This window comes from Poecilia reticulata, linkage group LG12 (assembly GCF_000633615.1).
Source record: "Poecilia reticulata strain Guanapo linkage group LG12, Guppy_female_1.0+MT, whole genome shotgun sequence".
NCBI lineage: Eukaryota > Metazoa > Chordata > Actinopteri > Cyprinodontiformes > Poeciliidae > Poecilia > Poecilia reticulata.
This window is the reverse complement of record NC_024342.1, coordinates 19,345,290-19,372,651: the sequence shown is the minus strand read 5'-3', so window position 1 is coordinate 19,372,651 and position 27,362 is coordinate 19,345,290. Positions and strand designations below refer to the sequence as shown.

The 27,362-nt window shown below is 40.3% G+C and overlaps 1 protein-coding gene across 4 annotated transcripts; it reads right to left on the bottom strand.

Moving 5' to 3' along the window:
* Positions 1-3,104: 3,104 nt before the first annotated feature.
* prrc2b (proline-rich coiled-coil 2B) lies at positions 3,105-27,038 on the bottom strand. 4 transcript variants are annotated; one of them, XM_008424419.2, is made up of 31 exons: positions 26,862-27,038; positions 22,537-22,714; positions 22,256-22,433; positions 21,692-21,794; positions 21,177-21,240; positions 20,860-21,003; positions 19,660-19,973; positions 19,427-19,551; positions 19,172-19,335; positions 18,559-18,640; positions 18,301-18,469; positions 17,608-17,941; positions 17,350-17,528; positions 17,005-17,200; positions 16,623-16,827; positions 14,278-16,290; positions 13,995-14,161; positions 13,701-13,816; positions 13,156-13,300; positions 12,927-13,003; positions 12,488-12,775; positions 12,191-12,289; positions 11,528-11,717; positions 11,346-11,443; positions 11,128-11,255; positions 10,764-11,004; positions 10,198-10,365; positions 10,035-10,114; positions 7,597-7,678; positions 7,133-7,342; positions 3,105-5,606 (listed from the first exon to the last, which is right to left on the bottom strand). In XM_008424419.2, the coding sequence occupies exons 2-31, from the start codon at positions 22,649-22,651 to the stop codon at positions 5,439-5,441; spliced, it is 6,642 nt and encodes a 2,213-aa protein (XP_008422641.1). In that variant the 5' UTR covers positions 22,652-22,714; positions 26,862-27,038; the 3' UTR covers positions 3,105-5,438. The 4 variants fall into 4 exon arrangements, with proteins under 4 accessions (XP_008422641.1, XP_017163398.1, XP_017163397.1 ...); XM_017307909.1 differs by having other exon boundaries at positions 13,995-14,158; XM_017307908.1 differs by having other exon boundaries at positions 22,256-22,430.
* Positions 27,039-27,362: the final 324 nt, after the last annotated feature.

Below are 27,362 nucleotides of genomic sequence, written 5' to 3'. Positions count from 1 at the left end.
GTCAGCTTTTTTACCATTGGCCCATTGATTATATGGGAAAGTTGATTGCCATCACCATGATAGTTTCTTTTTTAAAAGTGAACATTACATCAGAAAGTGAAAAAAAAGCAACAACCTCTACTTATCTAATTGCTACAAAATTATTCATAACAGTAAGTATATTTATTAGCTGCTTTCCGAATAAATCCAACAGAACACAATTTGAAAAACTAACTTGTTTTATTTTGTAGAATTAAACAGTAAGTATACAGCAACACTTTCAGAAATCTATACTCTTAAAGTGGAACATTGTTAATGTACAGCTGAAGACAGCAGCAATGGAAGTGCTTATAGTAACCATATGCAGGAGCTCTTATGGAAATTCAGGTATGCTACTTCCAGGTGTGCCTGCTTCAGCACACCCGATTTCTACTGATGACTGATTAATAGGCCTTTTCTGTCCGAATCAGGCGTATCAAAGCAGGGCAACGCCTAAAGAAATGCAGTGTGACTCAAAGACCAGGGTTGGGAAACACCGTGCTGACCGATGAAGGCAGCGCTTTTTACTTTAAGTAAAAAAAAACAAAAAAAACAGGGGGAAACTTTTTATGAAAAAGCAGAGAGCCTAAAGGAAAATATTAGCTAAATTATAATTCTACTTTTGGATTACATTACTCCTTTGGTATGTAAAAGATTCAAGGTTCTCCTTCACCAATTACAGGACATTTCTGAGGCAGCATCGCTGTTACGCCGCATACGAACTGGGGACCAGCCGAACTCGGACAGAGCATCGTCCGCCTGCTGACGTCCCAGACGGAAACTTTGTCTTGAACCCCGTCTGGATGTCCACGCCCGAGGTTTTGGATTCATCTGGGAACATTGAGAAAAATTCATCAATAAAAAAAGAAAAAGCACAATGCACCTGGCTGTAGATAGATCTACAAGCAAGAAGAAGGCATTCACAGTATTCAAGCTCCCAAAAAGAGTGTGACAATCTGCTTCCTACCTGAACAAAAACAGCTGTGTTCATGTGAAGAGTCTCAACTCGATCGGATAAGTGATTTAACCATTCCAGATGGTCACTGATAGACTGACTCAGATCGCTGTTGCTCTTTTTTAGGAGAGGGGGGGGAAAAAAAGCATCACATGGAATGCAAACATGAATTTAGCTAGATGTATTTATTAAAAATGAGGATTCAAAGAAACGCACCCCAGACAAGTTGTCTTTCACTTCAACCGCAGCAAGACGAATGTGCTCAAGTTTGTCAATGTGTTCTTTCAGCCGATCATCAAGCTCCTGCATCATCATCAGGCCCTCGTCTGCTCTGACAGAACTCTCAGCGGCCATCCTGGGTCTAGGACAAATGACTGGTTATTTACAAAGATCACAACCTGTTCTTCCTTTTTTTTATATAACATTTTGCTGCCAAGTTGTTTTATGGTGGGCATATTTTGCTCAGAAACACATTGGTAAACATCTGACCTTATATTTCACTCAACTCATTAACAAGTCAAAGATGCAGCATAGCAACTCCAGAAAGTAGCCAGTTTCTTTAGAGAAAGACATTTGCCAATTAAATTTACTTGGGCAACATTATCATGCTATTCAGTAGGACATTTTGCTATGTATTATGCTAACAGTTAATTGTGTAGAAGTGGATGACAATGACCTGCAACAGACTGGCGACCTGTCCAGGGTGTACCCCGCCTCTAACTCGCTGGAGATAGGCACCAGCAACCCTCCTGACCCCACTAGGGACAAGGACTTACAGAAAATGGATGGATGGATGACAATGACCTTGAATCTGATTCTAATGTGTCCCATCTGGATGTTAAAATGATATTAAACTTAATTTAACCATGCTTCAGCTCCAAGTTCAAGATTAGAATATCACATTAGACCAATCAGAAACAGGTGTTTAAAGCACAAATAAAGTTATGGGGTGAGAAATAATGTGTTAGATGACTGTTGGATGTAAAATGGTCACCAAAACATAAAATAGTCAAAGCAAACGGGTCAGTGTTCCAAAAGCAATAAAGAAGTATGAATTCCCAGCCTATGAGCTGCCGAGCTGTACTTACTTTGAAGCTGTTATGCAGACTGCATCGATAGTTTATTCACAACATCTCAAGTGAGACCTCTAATTTTGAGTTTTGACCGCCGCTAAAAACGGCCATTTTTAAACCCATCGCTTTATTTGCACGAGCAGCAAAACATCAAATACACTGGCGCGGCAGAATGTCGACAACCGCGAGGAAAATTAGTATTAAATAAAAACCAAATTACCTTTTTGTTCCTGAGGTAAACACACTCAGAATGCTTGGGGGTCGATCACTACAATACAGAGGCTGCAGAAGAACCCCCCTTTTCCGCATTCCCGAAGGAAAAACTTTCGTCCTCCCGCCTACATGCCTCATGGACTCTTCAGAATCATTTTTTATGGAAAGTGGAGTATGTGAAAAATAGCATGAGCATGGACTTAGTTATCCTAATTACACAATAATGGAATATATTCAGATATATTAGAATAAAAGCTAGATTCATCTTTTTCTTGTAAAGAACACGTTTCTCCTATTTACAATTTTCTGTCCAACCTCGTGGTGGCAGTGTTGCACCTATGACATGGTTTGGCAACTGGTATAAATAAATACAGAGTAAGATTCTGGGAAATAAGTCCCAGGAGAACACGCTCTCTAATAACCTGCAACGAGAAATGGCACTTCATATTATGCGATTATTTTTTACAGCTGCTAAGAAACTGGTTTATTTTTATTTTTTATGAACCTGCCAAATTCTCAGCCTACATGTGTTTTGTTTTTCGAACATAATTTAAGTTATACAGATGTTAAAAAACTTTAAATTATAGCAACAATTTTATGTTTACACCTTTATTTTGTCAGAGAATGTAGCAATCTTTTAATAGCTTTCTTGCTAGATTCAGGAATAAGAAGTTAAGAGGAACAGAAAATGAGCAATTATTAGCATTTTGTAACAGAATCCACACAGGACTACTGCTGCCATGCCTCAAGGTAGACATGTTTCAAGACTGGAGAAGCACCGATCGGGTTTTTGTTGGCCGATGCCGATTGTAGGAAAAACAACCACCATCAAAAAACAACACTTCTTGAATTTCAAAACGATTTTAGTATTTTCTGAGGCAGTATGGAACTTGTGAAGGGAATATTCAAAGCAAGTGACAGTGAATTTACAAGAATTTAATATCAATTCCTGTTTCCCACAGGTCATAGATGGAAAAAAAAAACTTTATAGTAAAGGTAAAAATATATAATCATATGGTAATCTTTTTCATCATGGGTGCAGGACATTTTGCAAAATTGATTTTCATTCTTGAGAGTTCATATAATCAACAATGCATTTAAGAAACCACAACTGCTTTATTTTTCTTTCAATAAGCCGTTTTTTTTTTTTTTTTCAAATCAAGGGAAAGTACTGACCAAATATCTGAAAAGATAGCGATAAAATGTTGAATGAGATGCAGTGGTCCTCTGACAAAGAAAGAAAGAAAAAAAAGAACAATGTATCACTAAAGTACAAAAAAAAAATGTCAGGGCAGCATCTTTAAGATACAATGATGAAAAAGGTGAATTTTTGCAGATATCTATGAAAACACTCCAAGTCCAACAGATCCAAAGGAAAGCAGTTCATGTTAAGAACAGTGACTTGCTGAACATCAAATCCTTTGTTTAAAATGTTTAAAATAAAACGTTGAGTTTTGGCCTGTACCCCAATCAATAAAGCATGACTGTACAGTTAAGTATGCATTTACATAAAAACCAGTGAAACATTGTAGTAAAGAAACATTTTGTAGTGTCACGGAGCATGATAGTAACATCTAATCAGTGATGACATTGGTGCAGTTCCAAAGTGCCGATTCTCACCTAAAAGAAAAAAAAAAAAAAAAGGATACCTTTGAAATCCACTGGTACAGCTGAGCTCACACATAAAACATTAAAAGAAGCAAAACACAAAGACTTTACTTTCCTGCAGCAATCAATGCTTGATGCCCCTTGTAGCAAGTTTAAAAATAAAGGAAAGAGAAAAGTAGTCTAAATGGGCCCCCTGATTGTGATTACAGTTAGATGAGGTTTAGTTTTTTTTTTTTTTTTTTTTTTTTTTTTAAGTTTTTATTGCTAGAGCCACTTCAGAGACCAGATGCTAATTAATTGAACTGCTTCTTCACAATTCCCTACTGGGCTGTTCAATAGAATCTCAATTCTAGTTTAAGAAATATTTCCCAGAAGCCCAAAAAAAAAAAAAAAAAAAACTCCCAAGGAAAGTTCAGCGAATCCCCAGCCAGAGGGATGTCGAGAAAAGAATCATTTCACGTAGACAAGCGAGTTCATTATAACCAAAGCAAAGAAACTGGGGAAGTTATTTCACTGAGCTATTGGAGGGTTTCTTACATCAACTTTGAGCCCTCCCATCCCTTTCTGAGAAATACTGTTGCCAGCTCAGGTGTTGCCAAATGCATCCTGCAATATCACACATGGTCAGCTCATCGCATGCTCACGCCGTTGATGTCAGCGACGTTTCCATGGGAGAAATATGATTTTGTCAAGAGTCCCGACATTTTCCTTTAATTTCACAAAAAGAGCGCAGTGAGCAACAGAATGTGTAAAAAAAAAAAAAAACAGTTTTAAGAAAAGAAGGGTTTCTTTCTACTAACCTAAGCAAGTTCTGACAGCTTTATGGGGTTTGTTATGTACGCCCATAGATGCAATTCTGGGATGATGCACAATGTTGACATGCAAGGAATCGTTTTTCTTTTTTTCAAATAATGAATTAATAAAACAAGTCTTTCACAAGTGGCTTGAGCGGGTGGTTATGAAGGTAACCTTTATTTACTAGCAAATTCTGAAAGGAAATGACAAAAAAAAAAAAAAAAGAAAAAAAGTGCCCCGCTGCATTTCAAAGTTGTTAAATAGGAAGTAACAGACTTTGCTTCTTACAGTAGGTTATGTTATCAAGTGTCCGGTCTGTTCTGGAGGGCTACAGTTCATATACAGGAAGCAAATACAGTTTGGCAAAACAGCATGAAAAGTGAACCATCTGAGTTGGCCGTCTTTCTTTTTCCACACTTACCAAGAAAAAAACACAAAACAAGTATATATATATATTTTTTTTTTTGACCCAAACCAATCTCTCCTTAAAAGGGTCTAATAATAAGTTAAAGTGGACCTTGGAGAGATCAGCTTAAAAGATGGTCTGTGTGTATGTATAATATATATTCATAATTTTATATATATATCTCTATGATTGGTGTGAAATAATAGTGTCCAGTTCTGGAAGTCCATGGTTAATTAATTGTAACTGCATGTTTACCCCCCGTATGCTTCGGAGCCGCGGGATAATGACGGTGTTTCAAAGACTCGCACGTTTCGTCGAGGATCTTTGAGTTGGCAGGCTTGGCGGCGGTGAGGATCTTCAAGGTCCATTGTTATGCCTTGCCCTCTTCTACTTTAACAGCCTGGGGTTTAATGGCTCCAGTGCGTGCTGGTTTGGCTTGACCTGTGGAGGGCAAGGGCTCTTGGAGTTTGCTGGTCATGCCCCCTGGTGGTGATTTGCCCTCCCCCACCGCTTTGCGCACTTCTCGCAATGCTTTGCTCTAAACAAGAAAAATAAATAAATAAAAATCACAGTGATGTAACCTCTGCTACTAATATAATTAATAGTCAATAGCACAATGTCTCTTAAATGTAAAGATTCATGTTAAGTGAATGTATAATTGAACACATCTGAAGTTCAAACTAGCTTGGATAGAGCTTATGCTCAATATGGAACGATCCCGTAGAAAAGAAAGATATATTTTGAGAAATGGTGCGAGTCCATGTTTAAAGGTGTCCAAAAATATATGAAGTGAAAGATAACTGATGTAGTTTATCTGACTTAATTATCCAAATTGATGATGATGATTTTCTCATTAATTTCATTATTAACGCATTAAATGGTCAATTCATACAGGTCTTGGAAGCAAAAAAACCCCCCGAATGTTACCGTATTTTCCGCACTATAAGGCGCACCGGATTATAAGGCGCAACTTCAATGAATGGCCTATTTTAAAACTTTTTTCATATATAAGGCGCATAGAATAGACGCTTCAGTTTGGGTTGTTCCGTACTCCATTATTAACACATCCACATGTGTAAAGAAAAGGTCTCCGAGTGCTTTATATAGTAGGCTGCCCCAGTTGTTGTTTCACTCACAGTGTTTGTGTTGCGATATTGTGCCCAACTGCTTTCTGGGTAATACAGACCAACCGACACGCTGCCACCGCAGTCTCTGTCTCTCTTCCCCCGCCCCCCNCCCCCCTGGCTTTAAATGTATTATCTAACTTTATTAACCAACCAGCGTTCTGACAACTGTCCCAGCATGCACCGCGCACTACTTCTTCTACGGGGAAAAATGAAGTCGGCGGCTGCTTACCGTAGTTGCTAGACTTGTTGTGGCTCAATATTGGTCCATATATAAGGCGCACCGGATTGGCGCACTGTCGGCTTTTGAGGAAATTGAAGGTTTTTAGGTGCGCCTTATAGTGCGGAAAATACGGTATTTAAATTTCCCAAAAGGAAATCAAGAACTATCCAACACCAGTATCACATAACAGAAATAGCACAGAAATGTTAAAAGCCAGGAGCTCAAATACAAGAAACATCAGTGCTTCTCTACCGACGAAATAAATCTAGGATTTCGTTTAGTCAATCACAACTAACAGGACAACAAATGAACTGTTCAGAAATTCTTCACCGCAAACCTAAAGTGAATCAAGGAGGTTTAATCAAAAGCAGGAACAAAAAAGCAGTTTAGACACAAAACTACGACGACATCTCATCAAATCTTAACCATGCACAAGCATTCCTTACATCAGATTACTTTTTTTTAAAAACAATTAGCTAGTAGCATTTAATTAAAATAAAAAATTGTTTCAAACAAAGGGAGAGAGACAGTTAAAAATCGAGCACAATCATATTAATAACTTAGACAAGTAACTAGAATTAATACAGACACAAGAAAATTATACCATGCTACTAAAAACTGGTCATTATTTCAGAAGAAAAATACAAAAAGCATTGAGAATAGAGAAAAAGAAAAAGAATTAAAATAAATTACCTATATTTATAGTGGGTGGCTCACCTTCATGCCATCCTCTGGCCCCTTGACTGTGGGCTCAAGGACTGAAGGGGGGGTGGAATGGGAGGGGTCGCGGCCATGGTTAGGGTAAGGGGGGGAGCGGATGATGACGGGCTTGTTGACCTGCATGACAGGTCTCTGAATGGGACTGGGGAAAGGGCCGGTGGTGGGGGGCCGCATGTGCATGACCATGCTGCCTTGAGCAGCTGACACCTGGTAATTATGAAAGAATGAGGGCAGGAGGAAAAAATAGATTAGTGGCGGGAAATAAAAAGCATATATTTACCATTTCATTAGAGAATTGCACACTCCATGATCAGATGTATCCAATCTGCATATACTTTCTCTATTTTAAATACAAAGAAATAACCTTTAGGACTGCCGAAGTTTTAAAAAAAAAAGTGATATGGACACAAAAGCATCTAAACAATAACATGAAAAGAAATAAAATAAAATAAAATACACACCTGTTGAGTAAAAAGCGTAGGCAGAGGACCGACAGGCCCACCAGGACCGGAAGGCTTTCCACTGGGGCTCGCAGATCCAGGCCTGACAAGGATAGACGCTTATGAAGAGCAATATGATGCATTCTTACTTTTATCACAATACACAATACATTAATAATAATAATAGCTAGAAAATTCCTGAAGAAATTTAACCAGGGGCAGCCAAAGTGTGCCCGTCAATATAAACTCGGCATTGTAGCTATAGATTGCACAGCTGGACTTTCCCAGGAGAACATCAGTGCAGTACTTATGTGATAACATGGTTCATCACCATATTGCTAGGGCTGACATGGTTCACTACAGTACAATTGCTGAACCTAATGCACAATGAAATTCAGTCAGAGACTGACGACTATGAGCTTCGCACATGTGGTTCTTACTCACGGTCCGAAATAAAAAATAAAGAGTGGGTAATTGTTTATTTGTAGAAATTTTCAACCTTCATGCTAAGGATTTTAATTCACACTCAAAAATTCAGAGAAATAATAATTTTATCGAAGCAAAATATGAATAGTCACAGGAAATGTGTACTCTTCCCACAATGCATTGTGAGACCTGTCTCTGCGCCTGTTTGTGAGACTACTCACTGCTTCTCTCTGGGCCCCGGTGCTATGAAAATTAACGATCTGCACCTGGGCTGGCTCTCTGTCAGACAGTATGCTGGAGACATAGTTTCTTTACTTGTGACACACCCAGCGATGGTCTCAAGGACCCTGACAAAAAACCATATAGGCCCTAGGAAAATTTTGAAAACATTTTAATATTATATCTTCTAATCTAATGTTATAACTAACTCAAGGGAAAAAGATAAAAGCTAATATTATTGCACCACCTATGGCGGTGCACTTACCTGAGAGGATTATTGAGGCTTTTATTTTGAAATTTTCATTAAGCTTAATTTGAAATTGCAACACTAATCCCAGGTGTAACAGTGGTTTTGTTAAACCAGTTATCTAATGGCCAGAAGAGCAATTACATGATGCAAAAATTGTCAAGGCTTTTATTTTGAAATTTTCAGTAAGCTTCATTTGGCCATTGCCACACTAATCCCATGTGTAATAGTGATTGTGTTAAATCAGTTATATAATGCTCAAAACACAAGTAGTTCTCAATACCAGCCAAGTCCTCCTCTCTAGTGACAGACAGTTCCGCCATGTTGTAGTCCTTACATGCTGCTCAGGCCTCTCTTTTAACTGAGTCTTGGCCATAGATAGAACTACAATGATGGCATGTTTGTAGTCCTCAGGAGCTCCTCTGTAATTCTAAGCAGCTCCTCTGCTCTGTGTTCTGTTGCTACGGTAATTAATGCCTTGCACCTGTAGGCAGCACAGAGGGTGAGATAATTCTCTTTTCAAACTAGCCTGTTTCTCACAATAAAAGCACTTCGAACAAAGCCTTCCCGTTCAGGAACCGTGATACGTATTTGAAAACCGTTCGAAGCGTATGTGAGGGCTATTTGTCGTCTCCAATATTCTCACGATTCATATCTCTACCTCGCTCACAGTATTAACAGCGATGAGAGAAAGATGATGTGCGCTCAGGTCTGACATTTCTCAGAAATATATGGAAAAACATGGGTCTGAGTGTAAGTTTGTCCTATCGCACCACATCGGTCGGAAGCACCTGACAGAAAACCGTAAACCCTAGGGACATTTGAAAAACATTTTACCAGAGCAGGCATGGGTATCTATGTCCTGACCGACTTTGAGGCCAATCGAGCTATATTTGTGGGCGTGAGGGCGAGTTAGAAATTATTTTGGGGTCAGAAATCTACTCTAGCGGAGCGGCACTCGCACTCTAACTTTCCGAAAAATCAAAAACTTTGGGTCCCTTGGAGAGACGTTGTGGAAAAGCCGCAATTTGTATCAACGTACTGTCTTCACTTTAGAAGAGAGTGAAGACGTTTGCAGATACGTCTTCACTTTAGATGTATCTACAAACTGAAGTTTGAATGGCACTTCTATGTGAATTCATGACGAATTTTGACGAATTGCAATTAGTCAAAAATAGGGTATTTTTCAGATTTTCTTTCCCCTCGCTCCATTGACTTGAATGGGATTTTTGGGGGTCTTTTCTGGCAACAGAAATTGTTTGCAAATTCTGTTGCCATGGTAAATCCGAATCCCACCAGAAGTAATAGCTCCCCTCCCATGATCGAGCCGCATTTTTTAATACCACATTTGTGGGGGTGCACGCAGCAGTACAAGCCGCATCAAGGTTGACGAAAGAAAAATAATATCCAGACATTCTATTGGGTGTAGAACAGTAGGTGCCTGCCATGCAATACATGGAGGCAGTGACTGACTAAGCCTTGCAAGGCCTTCACTGCCTCCATTCATTGCATGGCAGGCCCCAATAATAATAATAATAATAATAATAATAAAAAAACTTCTAATCACCTGTAGGAACCTCCAGATAAACCTGGGGAATGATTGGGCTTCTCAGAGAACTGGAATCCTTTCATTTCCATCTGTGAGCCCTGATGAAAACAACACAACAATAATTTTTTTTAAAAAAAGTAAAGAACGGAAGGATGCAAAACAAGAATCAAGAAAAACCCGCCTCTCTGCTTCCTGTCATGACTGCGGCCTGGGAGCCTGGTGGCAGCATCCGGCGCGGCCCTCCCACCGACAGGTTCTGTCCCTGTTGCAACTGGATGGACTGGGGAAGGATGAGGTGCTGCTGAGCTGAGCCGTAACGCAGCTGTGAGCCAGGAAGGGGCATCGTCACCTGGTGACATAAAACGGGCCACTTCATTAACAACAAAGCAATGTTGTTTAAAGTAACGCTGCAATACCTTGTACACGTTTTCAGCTTACAATCACAAAACGCAATGCATTTTATCCGACACAAGTAGTGCATAATGATAAAATGGAAGGAAAATTTGATATATATATATATATATATTTTTTTTTTTTTATTTCAAAGTAAAAGTCCAAAAAACCTCTATAATTATACTGAGATTAAGTAAAACATAGGTGGACAATTTTTACTATCTAAAGATCTGAAGGCAACTGGTTAAAAGTATCAGAATAAAAGTAGGTGAATACAAATCCAGGTTATGTTGAAATCTTAAATTCATCATGAATTCATATCTGTTTGCTGAGGTGTTACCAAACCGAGTTCACCTGGATGAGTTGGGAGTCCATCAGTTGTGAGGAACCCATACCAGGCCCCTGGTTCATCTGACCGTCGAAAACAAGCTGCTGGTTGCCGTTCATAGGCTGGTAGTGTGAGCCCGACTGGGATTTCACCATGTCCGACGGCTGCATGCCAGGAAAAGCAGAGTAAGGACCCTTGAGGGGGGCCCCACCAGACAGCACCATTGGGTTGGGCTGCGACAGGTTGGGGTGCATGTAAACCTGGGACCTGAACCGAGGAAGGAAGATGGACCATCGTCAAACTGGACTGTGAACTTGCATGGCATACCAGAGAGAAGGTTTATGATAAATGAATGAGTGGTGGTCAATGAAACGCTTCAGCTTCCAATACCTGAAGGGGGGGATGGAGTTAAACATCTCCTGTGACTGAGAGACAGGCAGACCTCCACGAAGCCCCAGCTGAGCCTGAGCCTGAAGAGATGTGTGCAAAGAGATGGGAATCTGCTGAGCTGCTGCCGCCTGGATGGGTGAGAAAGTGCAACATTACAGCAGCGTGTTGACGCACAGGTGTGTGTGTGTGGGTTTGTTTTTATATATATATTTTTTTACCTGTGGATAGGTCTGCTGCTGGGTCATGGAGGGGGGAACGAGGCGTGGCTGACTCGGAAACACATGACCGTCCATATACAACGGAGGAATGGGATTACCTACATCAAGTTTAGGAAGCAAACAGTTCTGAGTTCAGTTCTGACTGAGCCACTGGTGGATAATTAAGCGTAGAAAAATCATACCTTGCATGGACATCGAAGGTGCCACTGAAGCAACCGGCATTGGAGGCATGGAAACCCCAAAAGAGCTGTAGCTGACTCCGGTGGATGACCCACCACTGCAGGGAGGCTGAGCGCCTGAGGCACTACCACCGGGGGAGCCCTGCTCCGGAAGAGATTGAGAATTCTCCCAGGCTTTACGCGCCGACTCCATCTGCGGAGAAAAGAAGCGAAGTGGAATTTCACACGTAATAAGTACTCTAATATGTATCATTACGCTGATTAATCAGATAAATAAATTGTCACGTTCTGCAGATTTTTTTAATGCAACCACTTCAGATTGTCCTATACAATATTAGAAAAAATTAAAAGACCCAAATAAACAAGTTATCCCTTTTTTAAAATAAGAAAATACATATTTTATTGCCTAAAATGTAATAACGCAGCATTCCTTCAGCGCACACTTGATCATTAGTAGCAGAAATACTGCCAACATTGGTAGAAAATTACTGCTCTGAGTATGTTGTTCCTACAGAAAAGAGCTTTTTTTGAGTGTGTATACTCCAGTTAATCATTTAAAAAAGTGGTTGCTTCAATAATCGATTCATCACAATTATTCCGATGAGTTGTTTCAGCCCCACAAAATATACACGCTGCTTTGTCTTTACACAAATCAAACTCGGATACCTTGAGAGTGAGGTCAGCAGTGGGGAAGATGGTATTTAGGCTGATGCCAGGCTGCAGGTGGTTGGAACGCAGCATTGGGATGCTCTGATTTAGAGATGTCTGTTTTGGAAAAGTTTAGATTTAATTAATTTGCACCTTCATAAAAACACACACACACACACACACACACACACACACACACACACACACACACACACACACACACACACAAATAAATAAAATAAAAAAATAACAGTTGCACATTTTATTTTTCCTGAATTTCTCACTCTTTGACATGTAATGTGTCACGTTACTCACATCAGTGCTAAGCGTATCCTGAAGCTTGTTAACAGGATTGGAGACGGGTACTGGGGTGGAGCCCGGCGGCAGGCTGAAATCAGAGTCTTTGGCACTGACACCGAACTCGATTGGAGGCACGGGAAGTACACTGTCCACGTGGAGGTCCACACCGTTGACTGATGTTATCGGGCCACCTTCCAGTCTGTCCACACCTTCGGAGCCCTTGCGGTTCTTCAGGGAGCGCTCGTTCCCGATGGGTCCTGGTTTGTGCTGTTCTTTACTCTGTTCTGGACCAGCATCAGAATCCTGGTGGAGGAGGGGACGTTATATTTACATTTCTTTGAGTGAGATTTATCCTAAAAGCGATGCATTGGTTGATAATCAGCCACAAACACCAGAAACACCTAATTAACATTCTAATTACTGTATTCAAAACACAGAGCTACATGCATGCTACCTCAGAGTTGGGTTCACTCCCAGTGTAAGACACCTGTTTAGTCCATGAGTCTCCCCCTGAAGACTGCACAGAGAGAGCTACAAAAGAAACAAGAACACAGGAAATTATTGGTTACGGACACAAAACGCAATCACATTCTGACATTGTTTTTGTTTCCTCGTTCAGTATAATATTTGCCGATCAAACGAAAATATGTCATTATAACGGCAAACAAACAAATAAATATTACCTGAACTGTTGGTCTCCCAGATTTCTGTTCCTAGATTGTTCGGTGAAGAAATTGCTTCCTCCGTTTGCTCGAGGCTCATGCTTCCCTGCTTTTTGACGAAGCGCGGTGGCATCTTGGAAGAAGCCGTTCTGTTCTTGACCTGCACCTAACAAAAAAAAAAGAAAGAAACAGAGGAAATTGTTTTAAGCTAGACAATATACTAAATTTCAGCATAACTATTGCAGCCAAACTAATTTATTCTGCTTGTTTGACTTTTCACAGACCTCTATTGTAGGCACAAATAAGCCCGCCAATTTTTCAGAGGCTAGAATGCAGAAAACAGTTCTTGAAGTTATTATGAAAAAGCCTAACAGACTTTTCCTTCCCAGCAGCCTGTCAGGGTGAGCAGTAAAGTATGCAAGAGTGGGCTTTACAGTTGGGTTGTGGAAAAAATCCAACATTGTAGCCTAATTCACTGAAATATTTATTAACCAGTGACCCTTTTCTCTAAATAAATAAAGTATCGTCTCCAACCATTCTTTTTAGCATAAATATGTTTAACTTACAGAAGGTCCCTGTTCTTTTCTCCGCCTCTCATCCTCCTGAGGGCGTCGTTGCTTTTTTGACAAGGCATCCTGGTATCCGTCTGGGTCCACGTTTTGTCCCAGTGCATCTGCATCAACTATTAAAAGAGGCTGGCAGTCAATGCAAAGTTATCCGAGGACAAGAAACTACTTCTGTTCATTAACACCTATGCTTTCTGTATGTAAGAAACAAAGCAAAAGTGGACCATGGATCTGACCTGAAGCGCAGCTTTATTTCAATTAACATAAGACAAAAAAACAACAAAAAAAACTCACTGGGGTAGCTGCTGAGTTCATATTGCGTGAGCGGTTCAACAATGTCCGTCTTGACTGATCCAGGTTTCATTTCTTTGTCTAATTTCTTTCCTGTTAGCTCACCGGGCACCCTGTCCTCTGTTGGGGGTTCTAAGCTATAGACTGCCCCGGTCTCATCTGGGCTCCTGCTGATGTATAAACAGAGGCAATAAAGAAGTATTTTAACTGATGCCAGTGACGATCAAAAATGTAAAAGCATTACATAAACCCAAACAAAAGATGGCATAACTAGAATTCGCCTCACCTCTTGCAAGATGTCCCTCCGTTCTGCCAACCGTCACTCCTGTTAGACGAGGAAGTGGAGAGATTTTCAGGTGTGCGTACCATCTTGCTTGCCTCTAGCAGGGAAGGCTCTCCTTTTCTGTTCTGTCGCTCGACCAGCGGCCTCTGACTAGAGAAGCTTCTCTTTGAAAGCTCCCTCTTCTCACCAGAGCCGGGTTCACTGTGACCAGAGTCTGAGGGAATGTCAACGTGTCCCTGCACACCTAGATTCCCGCTGCCACCTTGCTTCCCTCTCCAGTCACCAAAGTCGCTGTTCTCTGATCCCGTCTCCCATTCTTCAGTCTGACCATGCTGGCTGGAGCGTCCTGAGAAGTGACCACCGGGCCAGTGGTCATCTCCGCTGCCTTTGGAGCGAGTGGGCCAGGGATTCGCAAAGTCTCCGTTGACGTACTCATCGCTCGTCCACTGATTCGAACCGGGTTCCCGTTCTTGTCGTAAGCGTCGGAAACGGGGAGGCTTGTCTTGACGCGGGGGACGCCGCCGTCTCAGCATCTGTCTGTCGGGGTTGTCGTTCTCAAAGTAGTATTCTCCTTCACGGTCCTCGCCACCATTTTCTGTGAAAGAGCCTGAAAATTTCGGAGCATACTTGAGAGCATCGCGTTCCACTGGAGGTCTGCGGGAATAAGCGACCTCAGCTCCAGGTGCGTAACCGTTCTCTTGCATCGAGCTGCTGTTGCTGTTGAACTGGGGTCCCCGGCCCCTCCAGGAAGACGCGTCCCTCGACCCTCCAAAGGTTCGATTGTAACTGTTGGTTGTATTCAGCCTGGGGGGCAGAACGCGACCTCCGAAGCCCCTCATCCTTGCCTTTTCTCTGTTATCTGAGGCTGTCTGGTCATCAGTGTACACCTTGTTGGACCTCCAAGAGTCTCTATCGGCCTTACGAACCTCGCCGGCCTCCGTGTAACCTTCTCTGTTTTCCGCTTCCTTCTGGCGCCGCCTCTTGGGAAGTTCTTCGTACTCCGATGCTTCGCTCAAGGTCTCACTGACATTTCGCCTGCGAGGTTTGCCTCTCTGGAACTCGTCAACCTTCAAGAGGTCTCTGGGTGGTCCTCGACCTCTAGCAGGTCTCAGAGCGCCACCACTGTTGGTGTTATACGCTCCTTTGAGGTTATCCCCACCTCGGCCACCACGGGTTCCACCTCTGGAGCTAAATTCCCTGAAGCCTCGGCTGCGACCTCTACCTCCTCCTCCTCCTCCTCTAACGGAACTAAACGCTTGTTCTTCATCGATGAATATCCAGTTATTGCGCCGGGGGGCCTGAGGATCTCGGTTATTTTCCTGGCCCTCTCTAAGTAACTGGCTCCTGCCACTGCCCAGGTGGGTTTCCTTAGGGAAGTCGTCACTGTGGGTGCTAAGAGGCCGGTCCGTTTTGCTAAGAGCCGGTGACTGCCGCAGCCTCTCCTCAGGCTGTTTCTCAACGACAGGTGATGCTGGACGCCTGTTACTGGCAGGCTGGTTATCTTTCTTCAAATCATAAACATTAGTGAGAACTTCCTTCTCCAGACGATAGGGGACAGGCTTCTCTTCTGGTTCAGGTTTAGGCTTTTCATTTTCCTTGTCTTCCAATTTGAGCGCCTTAAGGACCGGCTTCTTGATGGGTCCGGTTCTACGAATCAATGTCCGGCCACTAGTCTCAGATGTCTGGTTGACACTATTGCTAGAACTAGCTTCGGGCCACTGGCTTGGGGGACTGAGGCCTCCTCCATCTCTTTTCCAGTTGTCCTTGGACCCGTCTAAGGTGTCATAAGAGTCAAGAGCATCTTTCAGGTGTTTGTCTCTTGGGTCCTGCTTTGTGCCTTCACTCTTCTGGCAGAGGTTTTGAGCGGTGGTGAGAAGGCCGGTGTCATGGTGTTTGCGTTCTTTATCAGCGTCTCGGCTATAGTAAGCATTATGGGGATGATCGTCACTATTATGCGTCAAGCTCTGATTGGTCCCATCTTCAAAAGAGTCCCGCTGTGAAGGGGCAATATGACCTCTATAAAATAAAAAAAGGGGGAGACAAAAGCAAGCAAAATCAATTATCACTTTTTTTCTTTTCAATTAGAAACAAGGTTCTCACTGTGATATAGTATTTAGCTTTTTAGTAGTTGAAAATACTTAAATCTAATCCATTTCAAAACTGTGTAGCAGTCTTCTTTGAAATTTGATTTATTTTTTTAACCCCGATTAAACATAGAAGACAAGTTATTTCTACCTTGACAGTTTTCTGGAAATTGCAGTCCTCACATATTAATTTAAGCATTTTCCGATTTAAAGGATTTAAATTTAAATTAATTTTTTTTAAACACATCCCTCAGGGGAACTAACCTTTCCCCCGACAGGTCACTATCAGAAGTTTCATGCTGTCTCTGATAGGGTGGAGTGAAGCTGCGTAGAGGGTAGCCATCTTGATTCCAAACTGGGTAAGGCTCAGTAGACGGGGCCCGTCTCTCTTGGTGAAGGTTGGAATGGCATCCCTCATCAGAAGTAGGACTGTTCAGGTGGTCTTGATGCACAATGGGTTTTACCATTCCTGAAAAGGCAATGAAAAAAAGTTTAAAAATGCGTTTTTAGTACAGTTGCAATATATTCATGAGGTCAACTTCGATTGCTTGTGAGATTCTTTTAACGTTCAGAGTCCAATAGCTAATTTTACGACATTGCTAATCCATCACATAACATAGATTTTTAAACCACTTTATTTGTTTACCTGAAGACTGAATCGAACCAGCGTAGTAGTCCACCGGAGAGCGGCCTTGTGTCATGCGTGGATCCATGAAAGGTGGCATCATCATCCAGCGGGGATCAAACCCGAGCACATGCTGGGGATAATAGCCCCGCTGGCTATGACTTGAGCTTGAAGGATGACTGGACTGCTGCCAATGCTGCATTTTGGGGGTTTGTTCCTACAGAGTGTGCAGAACACAAAAAAAGTTGAGAAATGTTCCAAGCACTAAAGCTTTTCAAAGTCTGATGAATTCTCTGCCAAAGTAAGACTCAGAAAAAAAAAATCTCTTTATTATTATTATTCAATGGAGATAAATCTGGTTCGGACCTGCTGCTGGTGGTGTTGTAGTTGCTTTTGAAAGCGGGGTGGAACTGGTTTGGAGGCTTGGCGTCCACTGTAATCGTCTGAAGGGGAGGAAGGTTCCAGGCCATCATCATCACTGCTACGATGGTGCTCTTCACGATAACTATGGCCAACGGAGTTGACCGGCAGACATTCACTTCCTTCTGCAGATTATCAAATGACAAAAGACAATCCTCAACACCTGGTAACCTTAAATGATTTTATTTTTTTTGTTTATTCCACCTTTTGTGCTATACTGCCAGTTTTCATTATGGCCTTTACTGTGTTCCCGGTTAGGAGAAAGTGGGGCTTCTTTCCCCTCGGCCTCCTTCGGAATATCTTCTGTCTTTGACGCAGGTCTTTCAGACTTCCCAAACTTCTCATCTAACTTTTTGAGTTTCTCAGCACAGGCAGCTAGTCGCTCTTCCCGAGCACGCCTCTCCTCCTCCTCTCGCCGCCTCCGGGCTCTCTCGACAGCCTCGGATACTTCGGGGGACACGTATTTTGCCCTGGCTGGTGCTTGACTCTGAGACCGCTGGTGATCGTCTGAGTCAGTTGGCGGTTCGCTGTGGTTTTTCTGCAGGGCAAAAACACAGTTGAAAGCAGACAATTTGTGGCTTCCTTGTTTGAATTTTCTACATTTGACACATTTCTCAAGTGTATACAAAACTGGTTATGATTAAGTGACAAACCTTTTTAATTCTGCATTTTTGAAATTACTGTACCCAGCAACTAACCAAACATCATCTCTTATTTCACAATTATAGCTAACATTTTTTTTTCCTTAAGCTTTATAGTTCTCCATCATTCAGTCATTAGAAAGGAACTAATAATAGAACTTTTTTTTTTTTTTTTTTTTTTTAAATAAGATCACACAGAATTAATCTCAAAAGAGTTACATCAAAGTAGGGGGAATGCTGTATTGTGAGTTGTTACCTGACTATCAGTAGAGAGATATCTGCTGATGGGTTTCCTGTGGGACTCATGGTGATGATGTTGGGAAGAATAATTGTCATCTGCGCCCTCCTGAGAGTAAGGTGCTTCTCCAGAACTAAGAGAGGACTGGCAGTCTCGCTGGTTCTCTTTCTCTCTCTCCCACTCAGCCCTAAGATACAAAAGTTGAACCAAAAACTTCTGAATAAGGTTGTGGCTGCACATCAGAGCAACGCTAAGCAACGGAGCAAGAGCTCATACCACATTTTATTTTTATCACTACGATCTTCTTCATCGTCACTGAACTTGAGCTTCTCGCTGTAGTCAACTTCTTCATGAAGACCTGAAGGGAAAAGTAAAACCAGAAAAAAAGCAATGTCAGAAAAAAAAAGGCAACGTCACCTAATTCATGATACGTCAATGATTTTAATTTATATTAAGTATAAATTACTTATTTAAAACAAGGGCTTCTAAACTAATAGCTATAAAAATAACAAAAACAAAGTAAAGAAAGACATAAAATTCACAAAACTGCCGGCTGTTTAAACCAATAACATAATGCATTTACAATGTACAAGGCAATGTCATATAACTTTATGTCTATTAAGACTACAAAACATATTTTTGGGTAAATCCCAGAATAATAAAAATCTTATAAATCTTATGACCTAAAACAGGAAAAGATTGGTCTGAATTAATGTGAAGCAGTTAGAATAAAAGAGAGGATGATTTTATACAGTATCCAACTTTTTGTTTTGTCCAGATGATTGCTCTTAATTCAGGATAAGACCAACGAGTGGTTTCACAGAGAGGATAATTACACCTCCAATAATAGAAAAAACAACAGTATTATATTAGCAGAAGAAATACTGACCGGCCCATCCGTCCTCACAGTCGTTGTCGAGGTCATCCAGATCCTTCAAGTCCTCTGGGTTAATGATGGCTGGACGCGCTGGTCTGTCGCTGGGCCTGCGGATGGGCTGAGAAGAAAGACGAGGTGGAGCACGGACAAAACGGTTCTCTCTTCTTAAGTCGCCGCTGTAATCACAGATTGAAAAAATAATAATTAATTAACAACAGCTCACCTAGTTGAAAGAAATAATCTTTACAGTTTACATATTGTACTTACTTGACAAGTTCAGGTTTGGCATAGCTTGGTCTAAAAGTGGGTTTGCTGTCAAATCGTGCTGTGGTTGCTGCGGTGGTAGTGACATTGTCAGCGGTTGGCGTTTCACGCGTCTCTTTAGCGCACATCTGAAAATGTCAAATGGAATATATGGCGTCAGCTGTAAACCAAGTTCTCTGCGAGTCTGTCCACGAAGGCCTAGAGAGTCAAGGACAAAAAAAAAAAAAAGTACTTACAAATGCAGGCAGCATGTCGTGGTAGACGGCGGTTGAAGTGTGATGAAGCTGATACTGGAGGGCAGTGGGGACGGCTGGTCTGCGGACTGGCTGGGCGGGTCTGAGGGAGGGCTCCTTAGGTTCGAGGCTCGGTGACGGAGCGGTCACCGCGGCAGCAGAGGTGATGCCGGTGGCAGAGGAAGGGTGCGATGAGGCCGGCGGAGAGCCAGTCTCACCCAGGGCAGTGGTCTTACCCTCAGGATCCGCTGGCAGGCTGAGGGTCAGGGAGGAGGGCTGAAGGTTCCTGCCGCCACCTTCCCTCCAACTCGTCACATCTTCAAAGCAAGATAAAAACCAGAGGTTTTTAGGTAGTCGCGCTTCACCCTCAAAGTCAAAAACAACATGTTTCTGATGTGACTCCTTAGGATAATCTTGTTACATACAGTCATCTGACAAAATTAAATATTCAAATTGTTTCTGAAATGTTCAGACATCGATGGCTAACCTTTTATTTGTGGAAAAAGTTGTCATTTATTTACAGGTAAACAAAAAAAAATTACCTTGTCCTTACGCAGAAGATTTAAAAAAAAAAAACACAGATGTGCATTTTATTACAAATTATTACACCCAACCTCCTTTACAATTAGCATTTGGATGACCAAATCCTGCTGTAGGTCTCATGGAAACATTTTTAGGGTTATTGGAAACTTATTTTAGAATCTTGCGGTTTGTTTTTAACCGTCAGACATGGGAATGTTGGTAAATGAATGTTCTCTTCAAACTTATTTTAAAACCTCCTTAGATCCCTCATTAGACTCATGAGCTTCTACGTTAAGCTTTTGAGTCTTCATGTAGAAGTCGTCTTCAAAAAGAAGCTTCTATACATCAAGTTGAAATAATAGTCTGATCAAGATATTTTCTTTCTGTAGGTCTAGAATCTTGGTTCAAGTGATGCCGTTTTAGGAGAGATGTCCTTGCTTACCAAGATATATTTTTCTATAGGGTTTTCATGGCTCGATCTAAACCCATTTTTTTCCTAATAATAAGTTACATAATTCTGCTAAAGGGAACTTTAGCAGAATTATATGGGCTCATAATTTGGAGTTTTAAATGCAGATCTTAAGAGTGTCTACAGGCAAAAATGTCCCAAGTTTTGAAAATGGTAATCCAAAGCATTGCTTTCCTCAATACATGAGCTTTGTAAGTACGAGCTAAACCTACTCTGAGGGCGGAGGCTTGGTCCGGGCCCATACGACGGATCGAAGCCGCTTCTTTCCTTGCCAACTCTGTCCTGTTCTCCAGCTGCCTTCAGGGTGGGAAATTCCTCGTGAGAGAAGGGCTGAAGTCGGTTTAAGGCCCTTGAACCTGAAGTTATTCCAAAAAACATGTTAGCATAACTCAGCTTTATAGATTTCGTGGAGGAATGTTTAATAGGAAATGTGACATAAATCAACTACAGATTGTTCTTCACACCAGAATTAAATTAAAGCACGTCACTTTAATTTACACATATGACCAAGTAAAATTACACTGCTCACCATCTTGCTCTACTGCCTTTCCATTTAGCTGGGCCCATTGCTTTGGTCCACCTGTGTTTGTGTTCTGTGAAAAAGAATGAAAAGAAGCTTTTAGCCCAGGTTCTGTTGACTTTGGAGGCAAAGAATGAACATCTTTGCCTGGCAAAGACCTTTGCCATCTTTGGAGGCAAAGATGTTCATCTCAACATCTCAACTTGATGTTTAGAAGTTGAGTCTAAATATCAACTTCTTCTATACTGCATCTCATTTTTCCAAGAACTAGGAGCTTGAAAATGACATTATGGCTACATTTTACAGGCACTTTACGAGGAGGATTGTTGAAATTACGGTTAATGAAGATATTCCAATTGTTTTTTCTGATATTGAACTCAAAACGTCAAAGTTCCTAAGTACAAATGAACTCAGAGAATCAAACCGTGTAAAAGAAAAAAACAACAACAAAAAAACCAAGGTAGAAGCTAAAGCAGTTGGTATCAGTTTAAAAGAAAGATAATCAGCCATAGGTACACACGCACCTCCTGGTTGGTTACTGGTGAGGACTTCTGAAGATTGGAGACAGATTTCTGTAAAGCCAGCTGTGGCTGCGACTCCGGCAGCAGTGGCGTAGATGCACTGGAACTAAAAGGCAAAAATAGAAAAGCACAGTGTTAAAATTCAAGGTGACAGAACAGACAGAAAGAGTCAAAAGTCTTTGGACTGGTGTACTGGGCCCAGTTACAAAGTAACCAGGGTAAAATTCAAACCTCGTCTATTCAGATTTTTCTTCTTAAGAAATCTTGGTTTAAGTGATGCCGTTTTAGGAGAGATGTCCTTGCTTACCAAGATATATTTTTCTGTAGGGTTTTCTTGGCTCGATCTAAACCCATTTTTTAATACTTCTTTGTTAGGAAGTATTAATCTCTTTCAATAAATGGATGTACCTAAATATTAGAAATTTGGAAATTGTAAAATTCTGTTTTCAAATTACAAATCAGAAAGCCGCTTAAATGCATTATTGAAACAATCAGAAATAAAACTACTGCTTATGATTTGCTTGACACATGGTGATTTGAGATGCTGGTAAATTTTTGCCCATGTACCTCTTTTGATCGGTTTGTTCCTGCTTGTTCGCCCATCCTGTACCGTCTTTGGGCACTATAATCACGTTGGGATCGTTTCCTTTGTTTTCAGACTTTAGACTAGGCAGGTGAGCGGGTGGGGGCATACGCCGGGCTGCTGCCACTTTGCCAAGACTTTGCAAGCCATGTCGCGTAACTACTGGGAGACAGAGTGGGACCCGATTAAGAAATATAAGATTAAAGAGAGCAGCGCTGAGAGTAAAAAAAAAAAAAACAACAAAAAAACGTGCACACAAACCCACCTGTATTTTTCTGAGATTCTATTGATTTTCCCTTGTACTTGTCAAATAGGCTGAGTGAGGAATACTTGCTTTTCCCATCCTTGGACTTGGTTAATTGCCCCAAACGATCGGACATTTCGATGTAATGTCATCGAGTATGAAAATTTTTCTTTGCGCCTCTTTCCAGTGCCTTCTGATTCTGCAGAGAGAAACAGTGTAAATTATATAAAGAAATTTATACAATTTCTTTTTCAGCGTTTATTTAAAAGTCAGATTTTCAAGTAAACCTGGATGCTAAAGGTGGAGCACAGTTTACACATTCGAAGTTGTTGTCCGACCAGAGCCAGCGTATTAACAACTTAATCCTCATTATAATCTATCATGGTTGTTATTTTTCTTCCCTCTCGTGCGTAACAGGACACAGAATAGTGATGTTTGTCGAGTATCGGTGACGTTCAGGTCGGATGAATGCGACCTGGACGTTAGGTCGCATTTGAAAAGGACACACATCGGATATCCAAGTGGCCTGGGTCGCATTCAAAAAAATCCGACCTGCGTTGTTCAGACTGTCATGAAAAGATCAGATACAGGTCGCATTACGTCAAAAAAATTAAATAAAATAAATAAAAAATAGGAATTGGGTCATTTCAGTCTGCAGTGTGAACACGACCTTTGACTCCAGTTTGTATTCGCCGGGCCATCATGTTTGACACATAGTTGGTGTCCGATTGAGGCCATTTTGAAAAAGTATAAGAAGCACAGAGTGTAAAAAAAATAACACCCAAGTAGGAAAGAGTGCATCCCTTGAATCCCATAACAAAAATAATGACGCAGAGTTCCTGTACAGACACTTCAGAACTACACAAAACTACTCAATAGCATTACAAATAGCAGCACCTGTGTTACAAACTCAAGATTCCAGACTTTTTAGCAGTATCAGAACAGAACCCCAAAACAAAACAATACAAAAATGGAGCAGGACAACTGAACTGGAACTAAGGCTGCTCAATATATCGACATCACAATATCAGTATGTACGATATTAATTCCCCCAAAGGACTGTTGGAGTGCAATATTTGTTGGCTAATATGTTCCAAGTGTTATAAATTTTCATATTACATGCTGAAGTAACATTTAGACAGTTGGACAGCCATCTTGTGCAAAAGAGATTTTTAATTTCATTTGGATTTTCCTGGTAAACTAAAAAAATCTCCTGGCAGAGAATGCTAACAGTGGACACAACAACCAAAATGCTAAAGCTCACAGAGAGATGGAGTGTCCGATGATAAGGACGAGAAAGAAGAAAATGAGCATTTATCGCAACTGATATTATCGAAATATTATCAAGATTGCATGGTTTTCTAATGTTGTGCTGTCCTAACTAGCAGCAGAACATTAACCTTGGGTTACAGATATTAAAAGCAAACTCAATGTCATGACGTTAAACTTAATGAAGTTTTAATTCAATTCAGTTTAGTTATATGGCACCAATTCACAACAAACTTTTTCTCAAGGCTCTTTGCAAACATTTCATTTCAATTCAGTTTCAATCACACTTTCAATCACATTCCGATTAATCCTAATTATCAAACAGAGTTCAGTTCATTGTTCAAATTATTGCAATGATTTCACTGTTCAGGACTGTTTTGAATCCAAATAAACAAGGAAATCATACCAAAAACTTACTTCTACCTTCTGTAAAAAAAAATTAAAGAAAACTGTACTCAGCCTGTTTTAAATATTACTGAATCAGTGTAAATCGCAGGTATTGAAAGAACACAGACATAAGTGATGTGTCTGTCTACAGCTCCATAGCATGTCAAATTGCAATTATCTCTGCATTATTGCAATCAAACAGGACTAAGTGCATTCAGTAAGTGGTTTGATAGCAAATTTTAAATGCCATGCATTCAAACTTTGCATGCCAATAGTGAATTTGGCCAGTTGAATGCCTTTGTTACACCCACACCAGATTTAATGGCTGACATATTTAAAAATTTTCTCAAGAAGGTTGGAGAAATTGCAGTGATGGAAAAGAATGGGAAGAGTCAGAAAATCTAGGTACATTTTAATCAATATAGTTTTCCACAATAGTATCAAAAGCACGTTCTCCTGATAATGTGCAGCTTTGAACACGACAAACAAGATGTGCTGCAATTGACTGCAACACAACAATTTGCCATTTATCTGGAACCACATGAGCTTTCATTCTTTTGGAATACTGCCAAATAGTAGATATACCCCGAGAACAAGTATAGGATTTATCACACCGATTGTAAACACGTCTTTTCCCCTGAAAATTGTTCTAAGGCCCAGGCATTCGTCTCAACTCAGATTCCACTTCTAGACAAGAAATCAGCAAAGAAAACAACAAAGAAAGCCTATTATTCCCATTATTGTGTTACATTTAATCTCTGCAAACATGTTCTTTTTAGTTTTTGTGCATTAAGGTTGACACAAATAACTTTGCAAATGATTTGTCAATCAGGAACTTATTATTGGGCAAAAATAATTGTTTTGTGTAGTTTTTAAATTTGTTGATTTTTTTTTTTTTTTTTTTTTTGCAGAGTTAACAAAATGCACATTTTGAAACAGCCACACTCACAGTATTAATTTTCAACTGCTCAATTTAACTTTTTATCATCCAGAGAGATAAGACTGTCCTGAACATTTCCCCGAAAACAGAATTATCTATTTGGCATACCAAAGTATCAAAATATTGCTTTGAAATAAAATATCTAGAGACCTACCGAACATGTGTCACAAAAGTCATTGCAACATGTTTAAATGAACTATAAAAGTAAGACAAAGCAAACACTGACTTCCAATCAGAACAAACCATACAGGTTCACAGACATCACACTTATCAAAAACAGACTCAGCATATATTAAAAACTTGATCTGTCTAGAAGAGCAGTGACATACAGACTATTCACTATAAAGACATATCTTTACTTTTGTTAGAAAAATACAAACTATTAATCAATGTACAATTTCAATATGTGGTGTGAGCAAAGCAAGAATCCTGATACCTTTCAGCAACTAGTATTTACCTTTACCTACAATAAAACTCGGGAACACAAACTACATGCATTACATCATGAAATGCACCAGAAAAAAAATTGGGAGATTTGTGATAATATCAAATGCTAATATAAACACAGGTAGCAAGTCGCCAACAGACTGGCCCTTTATAGGAGACTAAAATATTCCTTATTCAGCTGTAAACATAACGGGACACGATGGCATTTAATCCGAGAATTAGTCAATAACGTGTTGGAGGCCACCCGAGACTAGACTCCGCATAGGCGTTTCACTGGGACTTAAAACGAAGTACATCCATTAACAAAGAATTTCAAATGTATATTTAAAATGGTTAAATGGCGGTTATTTCTCCCAAGTAATTTTGTAAATTTTATTTTACAAAAAATATCTACAAATACCAAATTTCAAGCTAGCAGCTGCTTCATTTTTGTAAGTTAGAAACTTCACAGCTAACGCTTTAGATCTAAAAACATATAGGTTTCACATTTAAAAATCACGTAAGCACATACCAGAATATAGTATGGCATAATTAATCATAATAACTCCACTTAAGCAATTCGTATCGACTTGTCAGTTGTTTAGCTGAAAGCTAGTACTAATGCTAATGTTAGCATTGAAATCTGAAACACTTAGCTGGAAAAAACCCGAACAATTATTTTTCAAAGGACAATATTATGTTGAATTATAACCGTAATAGACAAGCTAGTATGATATCTAAATATGACACTTAAAATCGATAAGAATATTTAAATGTTAAACCTCTAACCTTGGGTATGCTATTTTGACGGCTAAATCAGAAACGCTATGTAAACATCAAATGCTAGCGAGTGTCCCTTGTAACTTTAACTATTATTGCAGATCCATCAATTTTACTGTAACTCTATTGTCTTTTGTTGTATTTATTTTTATAAAGACGAAAAGAGCTGAAATTTTGCTTCGGCTAATTGCCTTCGACAGTCGAAGCTTGTTGGAGGAAAACTAGCGAAACGACAATCCCGTTAAACTTCCAGCGTACTGCTGCAAATCCAACCCCATACAGGCCAGAAATTTGACAGTGCATTTCAGTTCAAGAACATATAATTTAATGTGGATTTTTTGTTTTAATCGCTGTAAAGCCCTTGTATCCAAGCAATAATTTTCAACCTTTGCTGGGCTTTTTGAACGGGCTGTAGACGGCGACGGGGAATGTAGGACAAGGCGATTAAAAATGGCTGCTGCCCAGAACAAAGCAACCATAAAACTGAGCAGCCGAGAAAAATACGAGGCAGACAATCCGACACAGCTGCGCATTTAGGACTCACCGGATTAAACAATTTAAGAATGTCTTCTGCTCAGTGACAGTGATATAGTTCCACAAAACGTTGTCTATTCGGAGGATGGGTTGCGATTATAAAGCTCAATCTTCATAGATTGAACCGACCGTAGAGTTGTTGCTGGGGTCCTACCCGGCCTGAGAATGAAGAACACAGTGTAGGCTGGATTGACTCGGCTAACATCGGCGTACGTAAACGAAGCGAGTTCAGCGGCTGCCACCTGCTGGTCAATTTTAATCGTTACACAAACACCCAACTTGAATTATTAGAAAAAACAATAGTAAGGATCAAAATTAAAACTTCATGTTTGATAAAATGATAAAACACTTGATGAAAACACCTTTTAAGTAAACTCAAGCACTACTGCGACCTCCATTTAACAGCACAAACTCTCTGAAGCTAATACATTTTTACAAAAACGAATGAATTAGAATTTCAGCAATTTTTTTTTTCAGTAAATCAACTCAAAAAGTGAAACTTTTATATTAG

What these genes read in the sequence shown, in the direction of transcription:
- prrc2b (XM_008424419.2), bottom strand. Translation starts at nt 22,651, where the DNA reads ATGTCCGATCGTTTGGGGCAATTAACCAAGTCCAAGGATGGGAAAAGC. An exon ending in AGAATCTCAGAAAAATACAG is followed by an intron (nt 22,434 to 22,536) that starts GTGGGTTTGTGT and finishes TCTGTCTCCCAG; the next exon opens with TAGTTACGCGACATGGCTTG. An exon ending in AAAGGCAGTAGAGCAAGATG is followed by an intron (nt 21,004 to 21,176) that starts GTGAGCAGTGTA and finishes GAATAACTTCAG; the next exon opens with GTTCAAGGGCCTTAAACCGA.